The sequence below is a fragment of the Limanda limanda genome, chromosome 15, assembly GCF_963576545.1.
Source record: "Limanda limanda chromosome 15, fLimLim1.1, whole genome shotgun sequence".
Classification (NCBI taxonomy): domain Eukaryota; kingdom Metazoa; phylum Chordata; class Actinopteri; order Pleuronectiformes; family Pleuronectidae; genus Limanda; species Limanda limanda.
Genome location: NC_083650.1, coordinates 8,216,066 through 8,240,111, shown reverse-complemented (window position 1 = coordinate 8,240,111; position 24,046 = coordinate 8,216,066). Strand labels below are relative to the sequence as shown.

At 44.2% G+C, this 24,046-nt stretch overlaps 1 protein-coding gene across 1 annotated transcript; it reads left to right on the top strand.

The window, feature by feature from the left end:
- The first annotated feature begins 396 nt into the window (after positions 1-396).
- insyn2ab (inhibitory synaptic factor 2Ab) lies at positions 397-23,160 on the top strand. The gene is made up of 3 exons (XM_061087914.1): positions 397-1,556; positions 13,063-13,134; positions 22,977-23,160. Exons 1-3 carry the CDS (start codon positions 397-399, stop codon positions 23,158-23,160), a joined length of 1,416 nt encoding a protein of 471 aa, XP_060943897.1.
- Positions 23,161-24,046: the final 886 nt, after the last annotated feature.

The following is a 24,046-nucleotide window of genomic DNA, read 5'->3' as shown; positions in this document are numbered from 1 at the left end:
GGTATTGCAGTATTTAAGAGCTGACTGCCATGCCAAATCAATTGGAGTGATTAAGTGGTGGTGTGCATAGCATAAATGTATGAGATAGCTGCATTATTCAGGAGAAAGGAACAAAAACTTCTGAAGCATCCCGTCAGTAATTTGTTTGAGACACAACTGTATCCAAATGCACATATGGGGGGATTGAATGATTAAATGTGGTTATGATGTTTTAGTTTTTTAACATTTCCCCGTACTTGAATTAGGAATAGGGATCACAGATTGTTCCTTTATCAGAAGCTTATAATGTGTTGCCAAAATGTAAAATTATGTTCCCAAAAGGAGAAAAGTATCAGGTCATCATAACAGAGTAACACAAAGTCTCTGATTATACCTCTTTTATCTTTTTCAGGAAATATGGTGAGCAAAGAGGACACCACATACGTTGTACTCTCAAACTCAGACGATTCAGATTCAGACACAGAACAATCACACCTCGATACTCAGTCCGGACCGGAATCAGGCAAGCCGCAGGTGAAGAAGAGAAACAAGGCCCTACAAGTGCGATTTAAAGATATCTGCGAAGCTCAGAATGAGCACCAGGGGAAACACTCCAGATCCATTTCCTGCAAAGTGACTCACAGAAAATACATGACCATGCCTGCCAGACGCTCCATTCCAAATGTGACCAAGAGTACTGGTGTCCAGACATCGCCAGACCTCAACAAGCGATACAAGACTTTCCCTTTCGAGAGGAAAAAGGGACATACGTTTAAACACACTGCTTTGGTGGAAGATTACAAAGGACAAAACAATGGGTTTTTGAGTGATATAAAGACGGCAGGAGAGGACGGACTTCTTATCGGCGAGTCGTCGAAGTACAAAGGTAAGATTGTGGGGCAGACAAAAGCACTGCTTCACCACACTGATGACAGCAGTGATACAGAGGATTTGCTTTCCAGTGCCAACTGTCTGGATGGACCCTCGTGCCCGGAATCACATTTCTCGGAAGAGGGCCATCCGAGCAGCCCTCCTTCCAAAAGTGAACAAGAGTACCAGGTTTGTGGGACAAGGACCAAACACAAAGGATTACCCAAAGAAGGTGTGGATGCTGGCACGTCCTCAAAGCGTCAGCTGGCTAACTCCGAGTTTTCACAGGAGAAGTCAAAAGGAATGGGCCCCGTTGAGTGGAACACTTTAACACAGGTGGAGTCTTTAGGAAGCCCCTCTGTGAGCTGTAAGCGGAAAAAGGGCACACAGGTAAACAAACAGCAGTCACAGACACTTCCCCATAGTGCCAAATGTGCTGTCCAGTCACAAGGGCAGTGTCGGACAAGGCACGTGTCAGCCTCCTCGAAACTCCAGCAAACGGTCGGGGGTGACGAGGGCTTTCCTCCAGGAGACACGCGAGCCCCAGGCATGGGGAGCAGCCAGCAGATAATGCCCGTATCAGGAGACAAGGATATCAAAGCACAGCTGCAGGCCATGGAGAACCTCATCAGCTCGAGTCAGGAAACCATCAAGGTCCTGCTTGGAGTTATTCAGGAGCTGGAGAAAGGCGAAGCACAGAGAGAGGGGTGAGTACAGTAAGATTTACAGTGCCCACATTTACACATGCAACCCAAACATGCATTATACACTGTGCACGTGCCCAATCCAGAGAGCTGCCAGGAACAGAAAAGGCTATGATGAAGAGGTTTCTCTCTCAATTAAGTTTGGCTATAACCTAGAGGTGCGTTCTTAACCCCTGACTGCCGGTGGGCTTTTTTGGTTTCATCATATTTGAATTTAGTGATTCAGTGATTTAAGTTCTCCGTCACGATTTCAGTTGGGTTCCGGAGGAGCCCTGCATGAGGTCAGTGTAGATCCAAGGAGAGAAAGAGGGGAAAACTCAAATATTCATGTGGACTAAAGAGGGTCTCAGGGTTTTCTCAGCTGCCTTTGACAACCTAGGGGAGTGACTTCCTTGGCTGCCGGCCACACAGTCAACTACTTAAGTTTCAATTCACCATACGTGTAGATTATACAACAAGCCTCTATGAGCCTGCACTTCAAAACAATACAATGTGCCCATGTTTATGTATCAGTTCTACACCTAGAGGAAACCCCTATAGAGGTGTGTTATCAGAGTTTCACAAATATTAGAAAAATAACTGATGACGATTGCATTCTTCACTGCTTCAAAACAACACTGACAGCAATATCATCATTATGGATTAAATATGATGTAATGGAACTTCCTGTATGTAATATATAAAGAATATAAGTTTATTCACATCATTTGACCCATGGTCTACATCAGCATACTCCCAATCACAATGGTAGCATGAAGAAAGTATAGCTAAGGCTAATAGGAATGTTATTATGAAGTTACATCAGATCAAAGTGTTTACGGTATATCCTCTGGGTACCATGAATGCCTGATCTAAACTTCACAGCAATCCATACAGAAGCTGTTGATATATTTTTAATTGAAATCCATGGTGGCGCTAGAAGAAATGTTGGAGGTTCACTAAAGCTCGTGGGCTTCATCCTCTAGAAACCATCAACTTGTGTTCAACAATAGCAATCTGTCAATTAAATCTTAAGGCTGGCGCATGCTTCTGCAACGGCGTCTGCAGCTTTTCACGCAGTTGTGACGCAGGACTCGTTGTCATTCATGGTTTTCCAAGCGTTGCGCGTGTTGCCATGCAATTCCCCGCCAGAACAATAGGCGGAGTAATGTTTTTTGTCGAAGTCATCAGATCTCTTCTGCCAAGTGCTCTTCTATTTGGTCCATATTCGTTCTTCTAAATCTTCCGTGGTTTTAGCCGGTATTATCGGGCATGTACCGGAAATGCGACTCCGGAAATGATGTAGTTAACAGAACAATCACAGCCTTGCCGGCTACGTTACGCTTGTGGAGCTTTGCCGTCTAGTTAGAAAAATTGGGCGACGCACGTAAGAAGGAATACGTAAGTACTTAAGGGGCCCGGAAGGGCTCTAAAGGCCGGCGCATGCTTCTGCGTTGTCAGGGGCCCGCAGGCACGCAGCTGTAACGCAGGACTCGTTCTCATTCATGGTTCTCCAACCGTTGCGCGTGTTGCCATGCAATTCCCTGCCAGAACACAGGCGGAGTAATGTTTTTTGTCGAAGTCGGCTCTTCTTTGTGTGTGGCACGAAGAAGAGCGATTTATTTACATCGCCACGGCGGCTCCTCTGAGCCTTTTTCTGGCGGAAAAATCCGCCGGTTAGTGACGGGTTATACTAGTGGACATAGTGTCGGATCTCTTCTGCCAAGTGCTCTTCTATCTGGTCCATATTCGTTCTTCTAAATCTTCCGTGGTTTCCGGGCATGAACCGGAAATGCGACTCCGGCAATGATGTAGTCAGCAGACCAATCACAGCCCTTGCGGCCGGGTGACGCTTGCGGGGCTTTGCCGTCTAGTTAGAAAAATTGGCCGACGCACGTAAGGACGTAGGAAGGGCCGTGAGGGGCCCGGAAGGGCTCTTGCGTCTCCGTTCCCGTGAAAACGCAGAAGCATGCGCCGGCCTTTACGCTTCCAGGCCTGTGAAAACGCAGAAGCATGCGCCAGCCTTTAGGCTATTTCACTGAATGAGTAAAAATCTTTATCTGCTGGTGGTGCTGGAGGAAAAGCCATGGCTCAAAATTGAATTAGTAGTGTTATATGATAATTCAATCAGGAGAGACTTGATAATTTCTTTAACAAATTTATTTTTACAATTTACAAGAATGTAAAAATGTTTAGTGTTTGGCATCCTAGACCCCTGTGTGATGTCATCTCGGGATAGAGGGGGGCGGAGCAAAGCGCCACACAGAAACACCCCCCCCGGGGTCTAGACACTGGTGGTGGTTCATCGTCGATTTGATGGCCCATGTATGGGTTTTGTCCTCGTGTGGCATCCTCTGTCCTTAACCCTCACAAGAGTAAGGAAAAACTACGAAAAACCCTTCTTGAAGGGAAAACGTAGAAACCTCAGGAAGAGCCGCATGCGAGGGATCCCTCTTCCAGGACGGACAGAAGTGCAATGGATGCCAGGAGTAATGGTGTGATGTCCGGCTGTAGCTGCCGCCTTGGCCCGTGATCCATGTTATCTGGAACCGGAAGGGGTGAGAATGATCTTCTTGGACTGGAGGAGATTGGGGTGGAGGAGGGTTAGTGCTCGTCGCTGAAGTGACACTGCTGAGGAAGAGAAGAGAGGGAACTTTTAAATTCTGACAGCTGCTGCTGTGACTGGCTGAAAGATCCCGCGCGGGCCTGATTGGAAGATTGGGAAACGCCCGCGATCAGCTGACAGACGCGGGTTAAACCCTCTGAGGCGTTCCCGAAATTTAGGACCGCCCGCAGTCAGCTGATCTGAATGCAGGTTAAGTCTTCCCTATTGAACTTACGCGAGCTTCATTTCAATCAGGAGAGACTTGATAATTTCTTTAACAAATTTATTTTTACAATTTACAAGAATGTAAAAATGTTTAGTGTTTGGCATCCTAGACCCCTGTGTGATGTCATCTCGGGATAGAGGGGGGCGGAGCAAAGCGCCGCACAGAAACACCCCCAAAAGAAAAAGACGAATGTGTAGATCAGAGGGAGTGAGATACTGGTGAGTCTTACCTTGTGTAGTATGTAGTAGAAGACGATACATACTTTGGAAACGAACGAACGTTTATACATTTTCCTAGTGGAATAAGATGATGACTCGTTTAGAGTGCATCTACACCCTCGAGTGGACGAGATATGAGGTAAAAAGAAGAGAGGTATGTGCAAGTGTAATCAGGGATCTAGAATGTGATATGATTAAATCAATAATAGATGACATTGATAATATATCAATAGCAACCGCTACGAAATTTTGGTTGTTTGAAAATTAGGTCCGCTGGACTGAAAGTGAAATGTGGTGGGTGCGGGTTTTAAATGTAGAACTTAATAAAAGGTCGTTAGACCGAAATTAAATAACGGTCCAAGACCAAATAAAATAAATATCAACGAAAGTGTAAGCGGTACAACCACCACAACAGAAATTAAGACGGCTCGGCACACCATCAAAGGAAAATAAGGTGGCATGGCGAAACTTATAGAGGTCCGCTGGACCGAGTTAAGCCATGTGAGTGCAAGATGTCAAACTTAGTAAACGGTCACTAAAACCAAACTTAAAAAGAAGGTCATTAGACCAAAATGAAATTAAGGTCCAAGACCAACAAAAATAAAATGTCAACAGAAATATAATCGGCACGACCACCGTAACAAAAATTAAGTTTCATGACGAACAGAAATTAAAACGGCTCGGCACACCGTCAAAGGAAATTAAAAGGCATGGCGAACTTCTATTAAGGTCACCTGACCGGTTCAAGCCATGTGAGTGCAAAATGTAAACTTAGAAAAACGGTCACGAGGACCGAACAAAAATAAAAAGGTCATTTGACCAAAGAAAATAAGGTCCAAGACCAACTGAAATTAAATGTCAACAAAAATCAAATTCGGCACGACCACCGTAACAGAAAATAAGTCATATGACGAACTGAAAATAAGGTCCTTTTCTTGCTTGCGCTGGACCGAAATTAAAATACAAGGTGCACATACGCCGCTCGCACGTATGGGGTCCTTCCGACCGGATGTGGTGCAGGCTGAGACAGTGTCTCAGTGTGTGAGTGGAGTTCCTGGATGTGTATATTCAATGAAGAATTTATGAATAGCTGCGGGACTCAGAGAGTGAGAAAAAAATGAACCACCACGAGTTATATGAATTACTTACCGACATCAAGGTTTCTGAGATCTTTGATTTGAAAGCACGGTGTTTATATCCGGGCGAATATAGGAGGTGAAGGCCGAAGAAGACCACCTCCCCATTTGTTGGAGTGCAGAAGAGGAAATACCTTGGTTTGCAGCAGAAGTAGCAGCTCCGATCCTGAACGAATGGGCTGAATAACGCTCGGCCGATAGGTTGCTTTTAATCAGGATTTTTTTAAGATGAAGATTAAACCAGTTTTTTGTTAGGGGAAGTTTCCCGGGGATGAGGAATAGGGGCCCGAGAGGGCTGGTGGAAGGCCTGATTTTTAGAAAATTAATCATGGACTCAAAAGGGCAAAAATATGAATCGTTGCGGGCCACGACGATGGAACAAGCGCCTTTGCATTTGGAGTGTTTGAGCTGGAGGCTGTAGTGCGCGGAGTGGAAATTGAGGTCGTTGAGGGAGATGTCGACGTCGGGATTAAACGTGTGGGAGCATATAGTGAACTCCCCGATCCTTAGAAATCCGTAAAAAGCTAGTAAACATACAGCCTCTAGCAGTGAGTCTGTGTAGGGAGAAAACACGCCGTTTCTCAGTACTGACAGCATCCTGTGCAGGACAGAAAGCGTGATGGGTTGTCTGTTGTCTGGCAGGGGAGGAGAAGCTTTTGCGATGCCTTTAAGTATTAATTTAACGGCTTGATTTAAAAATAAACTGGGAAAAGAAGGATTGTGACATCTAGCGTTAAACTGGATTCCCGCTACTAGTCCTCGGATGTAGGGTGGCTTGAAATGCCGAACGTCCGTACAGTAGCAGATGAATGCGCACACTACATTTACAAGTATAGGTTTGGGTGTTATGTGAACGGAGATGCAAAACAAAGAAAAGGTCCTCCAGGCGAAATCATACATTCTTAGAGTGGATGGTGCTAATCCTTTCCTCATGTAGAATTTGGCTGATTCGAGGTATTTAACCAGGGGTTCGTCTTTTAATAGAGAGAGAGAACGTGGAGAGGAGGAACTGGAATTGGGCTGGAGCAGGCTTCTGGACAGAGACGTCGGAATGTCTGAAAATTAAAACGGGAAAGAGAATCAGCGAGGGTGTTGAAATGCCCTGGTACGTGACGTGCAGTGATGATAAAATTATGTGTAACGGCAGACCACGTGATGCTTCTCATGAATGGCATGATGATTTTGCATGAGGACCGCCCCTTATTGATTATGTTCACCACCGTTTGGTTGTCACAGAGGACCGAGATTCGCTTACGTGCCCAATGCTGTCCCCAGATGTGGCATGCGACGGCAATGGGGTAGATTTCAGATAAAGCGGAAGATAAGTTGTGCGTTGGGAAGGAGGGAGGCCAGCGGCTGGCGAACCACTGGCCTTGGAAGAAACCCCCAAAACCCACGGATGGGGCGGCATCCGTGAATAACTGTAATGAGTCGGAGGAGTGAACCAGGTCTTCATAAAAAAAAGTGACACCGTTCCAATGGTCGAGCAGGTGGGACCAGAACCGCAGGTCGGATCGGCATCCTTCGTCGAGCGATATTTTGTCGTGGAGATTCGGACGGAGGTTGCGGTTTCCAGAAGACGGGAGATGAAGGAGCGTCCTTGGGGAATTACACGCATAGCGAAGTTCAGGTGACCAAGGAGAGAGAGCAGCTGCTGCTTGGTGATGTTTATTGCTTCGCTGTATGTATTTGCGATTTCGCGAATGCGTAGTAATTTCTCTGATGGGAGGGACGCTTTCATTTCGATGGAATTTAATGTGATGCCCAGGAATTCCAGCCGTGTATCTGGGCCTATTGTTTTTTCTTCCGACAGGGGTACACCGAGTGATTGAAAACAGCATTTCAATTTTTTGAGAGACGCGCCTGAGCTGTCTTGCGGGGAATCTACCAGGAGAAAATCATCCAGGAGATGGAGAACAGAGGGGACTCTCGCTCTGTTCAGCAGGATCCAGCACAGCGCCTCGGACAGGTGGTTGAATATACTTGGACTGCTCCTGCACCCGAAGGTCAGGCGTACCGCGAAGTAGAATTTGGATTCCCATCGGACGCCGAGCAGATTCCACTGTGAGGGATGTACGGGGATGATTTTAAACGCGTCGGTGATGTCTGCTTTTGAGAGCCAGGCTCCTTGCCCTGCGAGTTTTATTAATTTTATTGCGTGGTCGACTGTGGCGTAATTGAGAGAAAATTGTTCTATCGGGATGGTACTGTTTATGCTTGCGAAGGGGCCGGTTCGGGGGGCTGAGAGATCGAAAATTAGTCTCTTTTTTCCAGAATATTTCCGTGTGGCTATGCCTATGGGGTTTGAGCGAAACACTGCGAATGGAGAGGATTTAAATGGACCGATGATGTAGCCTTTTCCCACTTCTTTCTCGAGCAGCTGAGAAACAATCCCTGGTTCCTTGATTGCGGACTGGAGATTTTTTGCCACGTATGTGATGGTGGGAGAGGACGGGACCCCCACGTGGAAACCTTGGGAAAGTCCGGTGATTAAATAATTCACAAATACGGAGTCGGGATGGGAGCGCAATTCTGCTGCTAGATTTTGTACATTAATTGGTGTGGAGGGATGAGTGTTCAAAAGAGCTTTGAGCCACGGCGTTTCTGCATGAGAGGTGGGTTCCGGGATGGGATCTGGCGTCTGGGGCAGACAGTTTTTGGATGTGCTTCCTTGCAGACACTGCTGGCCCGGGCTGTCGTAATGCTGGGATGAGGATGGACGGGAAAAGTTATTATGAAATGGAACGGAAGGACAGAAGGGCTGCGTGTGACCCGTATTCCCGCAGGAATTGCAAGCGATTGCCTGAGCGCCGCCGGCAACCAGGAGGAGCAATTCTGTGTCCAGTTCGGAACAGTTGAGGCGTGTGTTATATTGCGCTATGTATAGTGCGGCCTTGCTGGAGAAGGCTTTGTGATATTGAAAAAATACATTCCTCCCGTATCTTAAATTAAGATCCCCGATTAGCACCAAGTATGCGTCTAATTCCTGTCTCCGTTCGGGGTAGACGGAGCATATTGTGTCGCGGAAGATACTGAAGGCAATAAGGAATTGTCCAATTGACAGATCTCTGATTAGGCGTGGATCGGTGGTTTTGAACACCGCGGTTAGGTTTTCTCCTGCTGCAATTGTTTTATCGCACTCTGGCGATGGCAGGATGAGGCTGACTAAGTTTATGTCTTTGCCTAGTAGGATTTTTGATCGGAGGCGTGCTGAAATGTTTGCAGCCTGAGGGATGTACGGCCTACCTATACCGGGCGCCGGGACAGCTGAGGCCAAGGTGTGTTGAGTGTTTTCGCTGGGTAGGGAGAGCGTGTGCGTGGCTGTTTGTGCTAACGAGAACTGCGGAGCGCTGGTGTTTGAGGATGAGGCGAAGTGTGCCGCGTTTTCGAGCGTCTCCAGCCGGTTGTCGATGTTTTGTAAAGTTGAGGCCAGGGACTGCAAGGTGGTTGTTAGCATGTCGCCTGGAGCTGGGATGGGTGCCGGCGCACGGGGACGGGCTGGTGGGTTACTTATCTTAGCCGTGGGGGCCTTGGATGGAGCCGCTTTCCTGGTTCGTTTGCGCCCGCGGGCAGGCGCGGCGGAGAAGTCGGCTGGGTTAGATGGGACGGAGCTGGGACCAGGTTGAAGGGACACGTAGTCTGCTAGATCCCGGAGCTGGGCAGGAAGCAGGCCTGGGGCTGGTGTGATGCCTTGGTCCCGTAGCTGTGCGATGAGCATGTCAGCTTCGTCTGTGCGGGATCCAGGATGTTGTTCAGCTAGGCGGAGGCTCTTGCGCCGACCGCCAGATGAATTGGAAGCGATCTCTAGGAGAAGATCCGCTCTAGGATCAAAGACCTCCTGTGGATCGTTGTCGTCGGAGTCCGACATGATGGTAATAGCAAAATAAGTAGGTTTTGCCGAGCGTGCTGTTTAGCGAGTCGCGTAGTAGTGCTCGTCGCTGAAGTGACACTGCTGAGGAAGAGAAGAGAGGGAACTTTTAAATTCTGACAGCTGCTGCTGTGACTGGCTGAAAGATCCCGCGCGGGCCTGATTGGAAGATTGGGAAACGCCCGCGATCAGCTGACAGACGCGGGTTAAACCCTCTGAGGCGTTCCCGAAATTTAGGACCGCCCGCAGTCAGCTGATCTGAATGCAGGTTAAGTCTTCCCTATTGAACTTACGCGAGCTTCATTCAATCAACAATGTGTAATGAGGCTTTTTGAATACAGTACAATACACCTCAGTACCGTCTCTCTGATATTTATTGTAAACCAAGTGTTATATTCCATTAGGGATATACCTTTATCGGAGAAAATGTATTAACATGCTTCATAAAGTCCCCGAGCCATGTCCAGAGTAAGACTCTTAAAGCATGTAACTCTAAGAATCAATGAATTCTATCTCCGAAAACCCGTGGAAACACAAACCAAATTGTCTTTAAGCCGTATCCACATCCAGCGGAGAACAAGGCACCCCAGTGTGACTCTGTGGAAGTGGGTTTTAAAGGCCCAATTAGTGCAGCTTCATAACACGTGCGCCTTTCAAGTCCACAAAACCCTTTATGCCATAGTGTCTTCACTGCATTGTGTTGCAGTTGTGTTATGTGAGAAGAGCTTTGACAGGGCACAATGCCTGGCATCCGTATGCTCCTCAATACTTTTGTGCGACGTCTGGAGAGTCAGATAGTCGTTAAACTTTACAGTGAAATGAACAAAAGAGAAGCTTTAAACCTGCCTGTTCTCACCAAGACTAAACACAATGTCCAGTGATTTGTATGGCCTTTTAGCATAAAGAGTGCACCACTCCACCCAGGTTAATTCACTATCTCGTCATGTCAAAGCAAAGTTTTCCATTAATTACCTCGAGTGGCAGCCAGGCATAGTGTAATTTGTCCTGCCCGGTTTCAAAAAGAGCCAAGTAAATTTTTGCACAACTCATAATAAGACAAGAGATCTCTTACTTGGTGTTTTGCTGCATTGAATAGCTGTGTGCTATTTGCTGCATGCTCACGTTTGCCCTTAATGCTGTTACCGTCCACGCAGACCCTCAGACCTCGTAGTCTCAGCTGTAGTTGTTCGGCACGTGCACCCCTGCTAACCACATAGATGAAATACATTCTCTGGAAAACCGAAAAAGACATACAGAGAAAGTGAAAAAAATAACTATTCCTGCCCATTTCTTTGGATCTGCACCAAAACATCATAACAAATATCAAACTTCTCATTTTAGGGTGAGCTTACTTGCTGTCCCTCGCTTGTCTCATTAACCAAACTACAAACAGTTAATTTCCTTGTCATCTGTTTCACATCTCCTTAAGTTTGATGAAATCGCATTCAATTTACTTTCTTCTTTTCATGTGCATCCTGGAAAAGGAACCACAAACAGCTGTTTGATATCTCTTCTGGCCTGAATAAAGTTAGGGCAGTGACACATTATAAATATCTGATGTTTGGCTCTGTTGTTCCAGTTTTTTCCTCAATCTCAGCATAACTGAATATATCTTAAGACCTCAACCAGTTTCTGTATATAAAACAAACTCTAGTGTTCGAGGTTTTTATCTCAAGGTGGTTGTAAACGATAAGGCTTTTTGGTCACACAGAGAATATTCATCTTTTGCACAACATCATATTTCAGAGTAACACTAGGCTGGAGCTTTATTTTTATGTGTGATGCATATAAACTCAGAGTCATGCCGCATTGATCAAATTGCCATAATCCTGTGTATATACACAGTTATATACAATATGAAGGTCTCTACTAATACTTGTCAGGGAACTGCAGTGTACAGTAGATGTCCTCTGTGCTCCGTCTGTATACAGAGAAAACGTATCTGACATTGGATAACACGCAGAGTTTACCCCTTACATAAAGTGTAGAACGCCACATGAGATAATGTCCCCTGACCTGACCGTTGCTTTTGCTCACACGTTATCAATCCGGCACAAAACATGACGCAGCTCTCAGGCCGGCAGAGCTGCAGGCACGTACTGTAGGTGTGGACAGTGAGACCGGGATGATGAGGGCAGGACATATCCCAGGACTGCTGACGTGTGCAAACAACACAGCAGCGCCACTGTGCCAGCAAACAGTCAGCTCAGAGAAGGACTTTCAGAGGCAGCAGTTATTTGTTGTAATACGTGAGCTTGTACACTGTGACATTCTGCGCTTTTAATACAGTGCCAATGCAGTATACTGGGTCACAAACGTTTCACCCTGAATGGGAAAGAGAACCTTTTGCTAAATGCTGTAAATGTAGAAATCATAAATTAAGGTTAATGTGCTTTGATTATAAGTGCGAGGCTCTTTAATTTACAAGGATGTACAGGATAAGCCCTGTCCATTGTCTCCGCAGTGAGTTAGTGTCCTTGCTCACAGCTGTTCAAAGGCACTTCATTTCAGAACAGGGCAGGATGGATGAACTTGTTGACTTTGAGCCCCCCATCAGTATCCCCCCTCCCCTCCCCACCCCCACCGAGGTCACCTCTCATGTCACAGTGACCGCTGAGGTCCAGCCCCCCTCCACATGTCATCCATCAGGGTGAAGGGCTACGGCGACAGCAAGCAATTACATGTGCAGCTCTAACGCAGCCCCTCCCCTCGGCGCCCATACCGCGGCAGCCTGCCATAGCGTGCAGGGACACAAGCATGAATACCAATACGCACACCTGCATAAGTAAACTCAAGTGAGGCGAAATGAATGAAAAACGTCCCTTTTCGATTTGTTTATACATAAACGTCTGTTTTTCCCAAAGAAATAGCTTGCAGTTGGTTCTTTGTGGACGTCCTTTGACATATTATGAAATGATAATATTATTTTATATACTTTGACATATTACGTAATATTATGACTATCAAACAGTACAGAAAACAGTCCCTGGGGGAAATGTACCTGTGCCGTATACAAATGAGACACGATTTGTTAATTTGTTATTCATTCTTGATGTATGAATTATGTCTGTGGCAAATTGATTTGGATGCAAATGAATGAATATGTACAGGAAAGCCCAGATTGTAACGATATAGATTTTCCATTACACATGATTCATGATGCATTCAGCTCCCACTTACTTCCTATTGCCTATAGAATAGAGACACATATCACCTTTCTAAACTATTGCTACGGCAAAACAAGGTAATCCTGTTATGTAAAATCAGCAAGTCTACACACTTGATTAACCGAATCTGAGAGAACCGAAGGATCAGATCCGCCGCTGCATATTCACCTGTTAGGAATAAACAACACGAGGCTGAAAACCATGCTGAACAAATCTGTCTGTTCATTGCTGATGCCCCACAGCTGTTGAAATGCAAAGCTCCAGCCTTTCTCTGGAGATTCCATAAATCTTTTCATCTGTCTTTTCACAGGCTCTCCTACCGAACAGGACAAGACACAGCAAATTGTGACACTTGTCGAAACAGCGCATGCATCATTTACAGGTGGGCCCACTACGTTTCACTGCCAGTGTCAATAATGCTGTTTTCCTGTATGATGAAGTGCTTCAATGTGAAAGAGATGCTTAAAAGAGGGTTTAAGGGCAGCATTGCTTTTCTGTACATTTACATCAGTGATTATTTGACCGAGGCATACGGCCAAAATGGTATTGCAGTGGTTAGCACTGTCGCCTCACAGCAAGAAGGTTCCTGGTATGAATCCTGGTTCGATGGTGGTCTCTTTGTGTGGAGTTTGCTCGGCAATTTATTTTTTTCTCTTGGTACCGCAGCTTCCTCCCACAGTCCAAAGACATGCAGATTGGGGTTAGGTTAATTTGAAACTATAAATTGACCCTCTGTGAGAATGTTAGTCTAAATGGTTGAGCCTCAAGGAACAAGCTCTATAGATAATGCATGGGTTGGATGGATGTGGCTTAAAATGTTGAATAAATGAAAAAAAGTGACTAGAAGTCAAAAGAGTCAGGAAGATGATTATCTCCGAGAATACGATTATACGACATAAAATAAATATTACTTCCAATATCATTTGAAAGGGTTTCTGTAGAGTGACAAACTTAATAGCAACGGGAACTTAATTCGATGAATTACAAATGACTTTGTCACAAAGAACATTAGGAGTTATGACTTATATCCCATAAAACGTGTCAAATACCTGCTTAGTTCTGTGCCCTTGTACCAATCCCAGTCAGCATAGCTCTGTTTTTTTTTTGATTGTCAGTTTACTTGTAACCTGTATTCCTGTCAAAACGCACAACAAGTCTGCGAGGTGCACATGTGTTCTCGTATGTTCCTGAGCTGAAAAATGGCTGAGGAGCAGGTGGGAAATCCACTAAAGCTGGAACCTTGTGTCATTTGTCACTTCAATCCAGACGCTTCCACTGCAGAGTCCCTGCTTGGCAGTGCCCTAAAATAGGTAATAGACAGTTGCTTGGAAAATACTCTCAAGCCCAGAAAAACACTTTGTGCAATGGAACCTCTCACTTTCTTTCATGTGGACTTGAGTCACAGCAGCAGACAAAAAATGCAAAATCACTAATTAGAGATGAAATATTCAGTCTATCCTTTGTGTATATCCTGACCTCTGCTTCATCCTTCTCTATTTACTTTCAAAATAGTCCCTGCATAATGCTAGAATGTGTTTTGTAATGTTAAGATAATAAGAGCTGTTTTTACTGCAAAGAAAATCAAATACTGTCCTGTAATATCAGAGGCAGCTGGATGATTAATCATTGTGTCTCAATGAAAAACCACATATGGACACATTTGTGCCATAGTCACCTATTTCCATATTTGGAAAATAAAAGAAATGTCTTTTGGCAACAAATAAACTTCCCATATGTCCCAGGTCTTTTGCATGAGTCAGCATTTTCTCCACATGGGGAAAAAAGACTTGCTGGGCTTTGGGATTATAAGGTCTTAATATGAATTACTGCAATGTGGTTGTAATCAAGTAATCAACAATACAAACTAAATTCAAATCCGATAAAGACAAGGGAAATTAGAGCAGCGTTGGAGTGTGAGGACTTGCCTCTTCCTCTAATGAATCTTGCTGTCCAGGGGAAACCCAGCAGTGTAACATCAACTATAATGTTTTCTCTCGTCCATCTCCTAAGCTATCGTGCCTCATTGACCACCTCCTGTGGTTTGCTTCGCTCCGGCAAGATGCTCCCTGGCATCAGGTCATTCCTTAATTCAGTCAGTATGGCTTTGCTCACGTGACAAAGACTGATGAAGCCAATTTGAGTCTTTTTTTGTTTTCTGATTTCGAACAGCAGGTTTTTTAATTCGTTGGTGAAGGTGCACCACTCGGGAACAGGCGGTACACATCAAGTTTAAATTTGGCAGCCCAGTAACAGCAAGCCTCAGGGGAAAAGTGCAACAGAAGAATAAGAGCATGATCATGTTCCTTTCAGGCCCAACGAGAATAAACCTCAGACTGGAGATTTTGATGACATGTCCCCTGATCCGGGCTGCACACTATTAGAGTCCAGCTTGGACAAGATCCTGACCTGACCCGCTGGCTTGCAAGACTAAAGTGTGTCATGTTTAAGTCCTTAAGCATCAAAAAAGGAGCTTTGTTCTGATGTCAGTCAGGGTAAAACCAAAAAAGACTTTATCACGTCGATACCTCTACAAAACATTACAGGATGTAAACTAACCAGAGCACTAGAACTTCTCCCACTACTCCCACACCAGTGTAAGAAGAGAGCAGCATTGGACTGTGGTCAATAAAACTGGAGAGTAGATTCAAGCTCCTTCAGAATGAACCCGAGTTTCTATCAGAGAATTAGGTTCCACCATTGAAGGGAAAACACCACTCCTTAGCAAGTATGGATAAACTGACTGAAGTCAGATCTCAGCAACAGCAAATGATTTTCTGCTTTTAGAGAGATAATAGATTGGCAGCAGTTATGGCTTTAAAGCTATTGCTCACTCAATTAAATGCTGTCTGACCTAACTAGATCCTTCGAATCTTGACTACTTATTCATCTGTAAAGACTCTCCATGTACTCGATGTTGGACTAAATTGTGTTTTTAATAAATGGACCTCACCTTAAACAGTGGTGGGGAACCTTTCTTCCTAGCAAGAGCAATTTTATAATATCCTATGAGAGCCATGTGAAATTATTTAGCACACATCCCAGTAACCTCTCTAATTGGACGGCTAAAACTGCTTTGCTTTAGTGAGGCAGCTTATGTATGATGATGATGATGATGATGATGATGATGATGATGATGACGATGATGATGATGATGATGATGACGGCAACCCCAGCAGGTTTTGGCTTAAACATCTTGTTAAAAGAAGTGCCATATGTGGGTTGCAAAGACAGCAATTCCTCCTTCATAAAAAAACTCAGCAGGGATCCAAAGCACAACAGTGGTCGGTCGAGTGTTATTTGCTTTGTCTGTTGTTTCCCTGCAGTCCAGAGAGAAAAACCTCTGAAGGTTCCTGCAGTGTTAAATCTGGGGACAAATCTGTTTACACTATAACCTTCAATATATGCAGCTATTGTGATACATTCTTTAACTGTTGGAGTAAACAAGGCCATATAGAAAACTGTATATCACTTGTCATGGGCAACCTATGTAGTTAGAATTCATACATTTTCTTCTAAGCATGGCCTTATCGTCGTCCCAAGGACTTAAATGATGCATCATGTAAGAGAGACGGCCAGACATGAAACCACTGTAAGCTGTAAACAACATTAGACTTGATTTGGACACAGGAAAATCATATTGAAAGTTTATTATTGTTTCCATTTAGAAGTTCAGTTACAGCAAATTAACTTAAAAGTATTTTATCAATCACCTCTTTTAATCTTGTGGCTGATTTGTGTATTTTTTGTGGTGTTCCTCAAGGTTCAGTCATAGGCCCTGGTCTTTTCTTCCTTTCTGAATATGCAGCTATAATAACACCTGTCAGCTAACATGTCATCTGGTTCATTGTACACAGGCCTTTCGACAAATGTATATACATATAATATATAAATAATTGAATTTACATTGTAAAAAAAGTGATGAACATGCCCTCATCCTCCAGTTAGGCAGGTTGTTCCTCCAGTTAACAAAGTAGCTTCTGTTAACAGGTCAATGAACAAATTAGCGCAATTTGTTTCTGTAATTTTTGCTTAATCCTGCTGACAGAGGAATAAACCGACAGACACAGGTGAACACATAACCTCCTCAGATGAGGTAATAAACCCGACCTGAGAAATGCTGCAGGGTTTTTTCCAAGCAACAACATTGAATGGTAAATAATTCAGGTTCCCCCGGCTTTATGGAGCTTAAAATGAGAAAAATTTGATCCGCCACAGATCTACAGTATCAACACTCACATTTTATCACGGAGAATTGAGGTAGTTTCCAGTGTCAGAAAATAAATTACAATTTGCGCTGTTTATTATCACAGTGTTTGTAATTTAATTTGTATCCTCATGAATCCTGCAAGAATCATAAATGTTCACAAAGAAAAGGATTTTCTAATTATTAAAATCCATTTTATCTTGTGCTCATCCTCCTCCAAGTCTTGTTTTATTGGGACATTATTATCTCTGCTCTGTGTGTGCTTGTGGATTTGTGTCCTTATTGATCGTACAGGACTTCTCATTGATTTGTTTCATAGCTTTAACCATTACTGTTACTGTGGCTTTCAACATGGGGGTTGAAACAGAGTATGGGAGAATATTAAGAACTATATAAATAAACGTCCATGAGGCTGTGAATGATGCCGTGTGTGTGTGTGTGCAGTGTACTTTTTACTGTATCTATAGTTTAACGACGTCTTACTGCAGATAAATGGCGTGTTGGAGTGCATTTGGGAGTTTCACTGAACTGAGAGGGCAACATTATAGATGTAGCAGTAATGCGATTTGTAAGACTGATGCAATAAGCACACTGCATAGAGGAGAGAAGTCCTTAAGCGTATAGTCGAGCTTCTCCTTTTTTTTATTTCACTGATCATATTTAGATTAAACAAAGTGGGCCAACCGTGTGTTTCAATGAAGCTACTTGGCTAAATTAACAAACTCTGAACGACTCCTGATGTCGAAAGACGTCCCTTCAGTTTATTTTCACTAAACCAAAGCATGTGGTGCGGTGACAAAATCCCAATGAAGATGGATTCTGCCGAGCAATAATAAAGTGGAAGATTGTCATTTCGTCCGTGCCCTCCGTCATTAAACAGTCGTTGATTTGATTTCAACCAACTGGTTTTTAACAGTCACTGGATCGGGAGGAGCTGTGGTTGGCAAGCAGGGAAGTAATCCATCATAGTTCTATCTGTCTCTGCCAAAGCAGTTGTCAGAAATATCTTCAATTCTGCAAATAGTGCTGTTTAGTATTCGTCTGCAAAACCCTGCAGCTCAAATCTTCCTTTGGCATTTTTCTTTATTGTCACCTCTCTTTATGTCTCTGCTCTTTAATACTTTTTACTGTTTAACTGTCGCATATAGAGCAACCTCATCACTCAAACAGCTGCATGTTCTCATCACCAGCATTCCTGTTATTATAAAACACCTATTAATCCGTAGGTCATTCTGCTGATAGGGCAAAAGTAATAACCTTGCAGGACAAACTATTCCCTGAGACAAATCAATGGGGAGGGCCGAGTACAGTGAGGCAAATTAAAACAATTTAAGTCGGGACCAAAGAAGCAATTACCCCTCGAGGTTAGACAGCAAACCGCAGCCAAGATTAGCAGCTCGCCAGACGAAGCCCTTAATTTCGCAGCATACCAACATCCCATGTGTTCGATAAATTTGGGAGTGGAGCTGCAACCGGGCTCAGGTAGTCAATCTGTGGGTGTTATCCAGACTTCAGCCCGGCCCTGACAGGCTCCACAGCATTCTGCAGCATCTCATACATCACGGCAACAAATAGGGCATACATATGGTGGGAGGGGCAAGGGAGGGGGAGAGAGGCTGAATGTATAGGGCGATAAACTTGAGCGAGAAGGATAATGATACTGTCCTTCACGTCGGGGGGGCAAAGGGTTCGCTAAAAGGGTGTTTTTACCCATTTTGCAAGGGTTTAGGGTTTGACTGCTCACATTTGTGGCAGACATTGTTTGGGGAGAAAGAATGTGTCTACGTTCACACGAACACCAATAATTACTCAGATTTATTATGTTTGATAATGATTCACGTCAGCTTTACGTCCATAATGTCAAACAATCAGGGCATTCTTTCTAATTTAGTAAAAGGTTCAACTCTTTGTAATTTTTTTGTCTTATTTACACAACCCAGGCCATGTGTCATTTAGTTTAGGTGACTGCTGTATGCTGATGTTGCAAACTGCCTTAAAAACTCCATAAGGGGGAGTGAAATTATGACTGACATATATTGTGTCTACTTAATGATGCGCAGATTGTAGTTATAACTGCTTACTCATGGTTGATCTGCAGGTCGGGTGGGTCGGGTTGTTAAAATGAACATGTTAATAGCCGGTGGGTTCAGGTGGGTGAAATCATACATCATTAATGTGGAACATTATTAAATACGTTGTCTAAAATGTGAACAACATATTTTAACCTTAGTTTTTCCTCATGCATGATTAAGCAGACAGCAGATATTCTCTCAGATTCCAGGTGCAGAGTCCTTTAAAGTCTTGAGCAAAAGAGACAAGATGATCCAGGAGGAAATTAAAAAAATATGACTTCATTACAAAAAAAGGGAAGGACAAAAAAGTTCTCTATTGACTATATAATGCAACTAAGGTCAGAACACTCCACTTGTGTTAATTTGATTATTGTTTATTCCATGTATGACCTCATTCAGTTTAAATTAAATATTGTTTTCATGGCAGTGTCTTATTCAGACCATTGTCTTCATTGGGTTAAACTGGAATATTGCCCCGTATTGTTGTGTAAGTGTTTCAGTGCTGTGAACACATTGATTCACGTTCTTTAGGAGATAAATAATTTTGTTAAATTTAACTAATAAACTGCTTATGAAGGACATGGTGTCCACTTCACGTCTCCTGGCCACACTCATCCACTGTACATGTGTAATTCAAACAAGATCTGCAAGAGCATCAGTTGCAAATTAAACATGGCCCACCAGTGAGTCAGCGTGGGCTGCAGCAGGAGGCCCAGTAACTAAAACAGCAGCTCAGATCAAAGGATTCAAGTCTTTTTTTATTTCTATAACGCTGTGTTGAATTTGCATCAAAGTACATAACGCACTGTTTCCAATTCCAAACTAACAATGACTTTGAGAAACAGTTACGTCCTGGGGAAAGGCGACTGCAATGAAACATAATGAGACGCGAGGAGCTAATTAGTGCTCGTGTCCCACACTGAGATGGCAAAGCTGTGGTTCTTTCTGGTGAAGAGTTGTTAAGATTCAGTTTTGTTCTCATCAACGTTGTGTTTCTCTGTGTGTCTGTGGAGAAGAAAGCCATGTAACAGTCAACAGAAAAAAATCTGATAGACACAACGGAGGGGGGAAGAGTTTCCAGATCTGATTTACATAACCTGTGGGAAGTTTATGCTCCGACTGCTGCCTGTCAGCGGAGGAAATCACTGTCACTCGCTGGTGGTTTAATTTACTTCGCCCCATCATGTAGTTGGGAAGATGTTACACCGTACAGGGCCTCAACCACTCATCTTGTCAAGTGCAGACTTTGAACTGTGAACGGCCGAAGGGGAAATCACAGTCGGGGAGATGACTTTGAGCTGCAAGGTGCCGGCAGCAGGAATAGAAGGTGGAATAGCAGGTACACACTGCTGAATGGATGGTGTGTGTTGTGTATAAAAGGCCCTTCACAGCGGCCAAATCCCTTCCAGGAGCACCGAGCATTGAGCGGTGCTCAGCGCTCCACGAACGCAGACAAACAAACGGCTCGCCACCGATCACAGCAGCAGCTACTCACGCTGCATCACTAAAAAGATGATTAATCTGCCGTGCTGAATGCCCCAGAAAAACCTCCCTGTCTTCCTCGGCTCGGATCTGTTTTTGTGCCGAGGTGATCTTAGATATTGGGCATTTGTTTGCTGAAGCACCTGCTCCCTCAGCGCCACCCGCATCGTACAGAGCCGCCTCTGGCTTCCCACCGAGGCACAGGTCCACAGTGTGCAGGAGCCGGGTGATCTGCCAAGTGATTAATTGCTCAATAATTGCCGAGACTGTTCTACGTCGCACGGTGCTGCTGCTGCTGTGATTCTGCTCGGCTTTCTGTCAAGTCGACATTATTTAAAACGGCACATGTAAAGGACACAAAGATTTTAACATAAAACAAAAGGTACAAATGGAGATAAAGAAAAAGCCAAGAGGAAAGGAGTCGATTAATAATGTGAATAAGAGAAGTGGCTGCAGTTCTGCTGAGATACAGGCTTCGGTGTATGAAGCTGAGTTTTTTTACATTGTCAGGAATTCATCATTCAGCAGATCTGCATGTTCTCAGCTTTCATCTCGGAGTGGAAACGAGAAAAAGAAAGTGCACGAGAAAATAAAGAAGGAGCAGAGCACAATACAACAAGCGGATTTCCCCCCCGGAGTCTTTAATAGAGCTGTGTTCTTAACTGACAATTATCTTACGGGTGAGGACAGTTCCCAGGATTCATTATGTCACTCTGAGTGTGGAGCATATCCTTCAGCGAACTAATTACACTGCCCATCACAGCGGTTTCCGTATCAGGCCCAGCTTTGTACTTTGACACCCATTTGTCCGCCTGCAGACAAGGAGAGGACTTGTTTGACCTTGACATGTCAGATGTCATTGCTTTTGGCAGATTCAGTTAAATTCTTCAGTTCTCCGGTCCCCCCCTCCCCCACCCCTGTAAGTCGGAGAGTCGTCGCTGAGCTTTTGAAATGCAGTGTGTAATGTTGCCGGGTGAGGAAGAGAAGAAAAAAATCCCAAATGCCTCAAACCAGAGTGAAAGTCAGAGTCGTTGGAGCAGAGCAGATGATCCATTCTCTTCTGTTTCCACGATGATGCTTTGACAATTTATAGCATATCGCAGGAATAAATACATTAACAGAGCGCTGGAGATCAATAGCAATAAAAAGAAGGGAGATGGTGTATAATAGTGCATTTATCCCACGCTTGGATGCGGGCAGTTAATCAAGGTCTGCTTGGCCTCACAGTGGTTTCGTTGGGATGGGATTTAGCCGCTCGCACATATATCGCAGGGCCCGAGAGATTTAATCAGAGAGAGAGTTCAGCTAGGTTTGCCAGAACAAAATCAGACAATGACCAGGCTGGGATTACACTGACGACTGATGTCAGGAGCAACCCACATTCAGCCTCTCTCTCTCTCTCTCTCTGTTTTTAATACAAATATAATCTATGCAGGAAAAGCCCTTTGACTGCATGCATAAAAAAATACTGGGGTGATGCAGAGGAAGCCTATAACTCGCAGGACTCTGAAATATGGATGTGTGCCACAGGAGATATGTGCTGCCAGGGTGTGTGAACCGCTCGCCTCCCTCCCAGCCTCCATCTGGACTTCAGTGGATTACCAGCTTGGAAAATAATTCAAAAACTGAGTCATAAATGTTAAAAAGACTAATAAATCGCTTCTAATGCACCTGATGTTGGTGTTGGGCAATAAATGTGAAGTCTAATCAAATCTGAGCAGAGATTTTTAGATTGTATTGTTCACTTTTAAGGCTCCTTCTGGACTTACACGTAAGAAATTTTCAGTTCTTTTGCCACCACATGTGCCCGGTCGTAACCTGGGGTCCTCAGCGAAGACCCGACTCGCCATTGACCTCCTTGAAACAATCTCCCTGAAGAGATGTGTTTTGGGGACAGGGCTTCCTCCATCGTTGCCCCAAAACTCTGGAACTTTCTCCCTCTCATCATCCCATTCTCCCCATCAATGAAAGTTTACATAAAGGCTTTCTTCTTCAGCCTTTTAATGAGCCTAATTTGTTGTGTAAAATTATGGTTGTTGTTGTTATCATTATCATTGTTATCATGGTTTGTCTTATCACTTTGTTTTGTAACGCACTTTGGATAAACAATATCCAAAGTGCTTTATAATAAAGGTTAAAGTGGGAGTTGAAGAGATACTTCTTATCCTCTTTTAAATCTCTCTTAAAGACTAATTTTTCATCAAGATCCATGAATTATTCTCCCAAGAAATCAACACAAATTTTGAAAAAAAATTCTCAAAACTCCGGGATCCCCCCTCTGATTTATTTGGTTTTTCCCTTCACCCATAGCACATCCTTCCACCAGGTTCTGTTTTAATCGGTCCTGCAATTTTTGTGTAATACTTCTAACTGACAGCTGAACAAATGACAATGCAAACATTACCTCTTTTACAGAGGTAATATTCTAAAATTCAAAAACTCAAACTGTTTATGTTTGTGTTTCAGTGTGGAGCTGGACTTCAAGCTGCAGGAGGACAAGCTGCACCCCCTGATGAGGAGACTGTGCCCCCTGGACAGCCCACAGTTCCCTGCCCTGCCTTACTCCAACGAAGTGTTCACCTCCACCCCCAAACGCAAGTCCAAGACAGAGTCCAAAAAGCACGCTCGCTGGAAACTCTGGTTCCTTTGAATCCAACACGAAGGCCTCGGAAAACGGCCTTTTTATCGGGCACATTATTACTCCTGTTATTCTCTAAACGGATCTGCGAAATATTCCGAAGGAGCAATCAACCCATGAGGATGGATAACGACGGACACCGGTTCATTTGAGTTGAGACTCCACGTCCAGTCAGCTGAGGGGACAGCAGAACCATAAAAGAATGAAAAAAACATTTTCAATTCTGTCAAACCTTTTTCTGGCTCGTGTGCTGGAGAGGTGTCGACCGGCACCTGCGGAAAACTAGGTGAGCGTTAGGATATTTGTACATGTATTTTTTTAAAGCTGCGTAACGACGGATGTTATTTATATTCTGGGTTTAATGCACCTCTCACTTTATGTTCACATGGTTTTATTGCATCCTCCAATGCAATGCACTTTTGGTCTCTCTCCCCTCAGAGCATATTGCTTGGCAACGAGAGGAGGCGCCATGTGGAGGGCCTTTTATGGGCGAAGCTATAATCTTTGAATGGACATCCGCCCGACCTCCGGCAAAGCACAAACATTTGACTATTGACAGGAACATGCGTAAAGAGACTGAAACACAGTACAGTACATGACAGTGTGCCGCTGCTGTTCTTATAAGCCCCGTCTCCTCCCTCCCCCCCCTGATCTGTTCACATCCTGCTCAGTTTGTGCGTCTGACTGAACATCTGCCTGCTTTTGTTAATAACCCCTGTCTCCTCCCCCTCTCGCTCTATCCCTCCCTGTATCTCTCTCCATCCCTCGTTCCGTTTCACTGTGCTAAAACTGTGTCTTCCTTTTCTGTTGGCTACACCAGCACATTATTTTCAGAATCCATATTTTAATGATACTTTTTTTTGTTTTTAGCAAAGTTGAAGATGATATTTAAAACACA

Coding starts and splice junctions, on each gene's coding strand:
- insyn2ab (XM_061087914.1), top strand. CDS start 397: ATGGTGAGCAAAGAGGACACCACATACGTTGTACTCTCAAACTCAGAC. Junction 1,557..13,062: donor GGCGAAGCACAGAGAGAGGG/GTGAGTACAGTA, acceptor GTCTTTTCACAG/GCTCTCCTACCGAACAGGAC. Junction 13,135..22,976: donor AGCGCATGCATCATTTACAG/GTGGGCCCACTA, acceptor TTTGTGTTTCAG/TGTGGAGCTGGACTTCAAGC.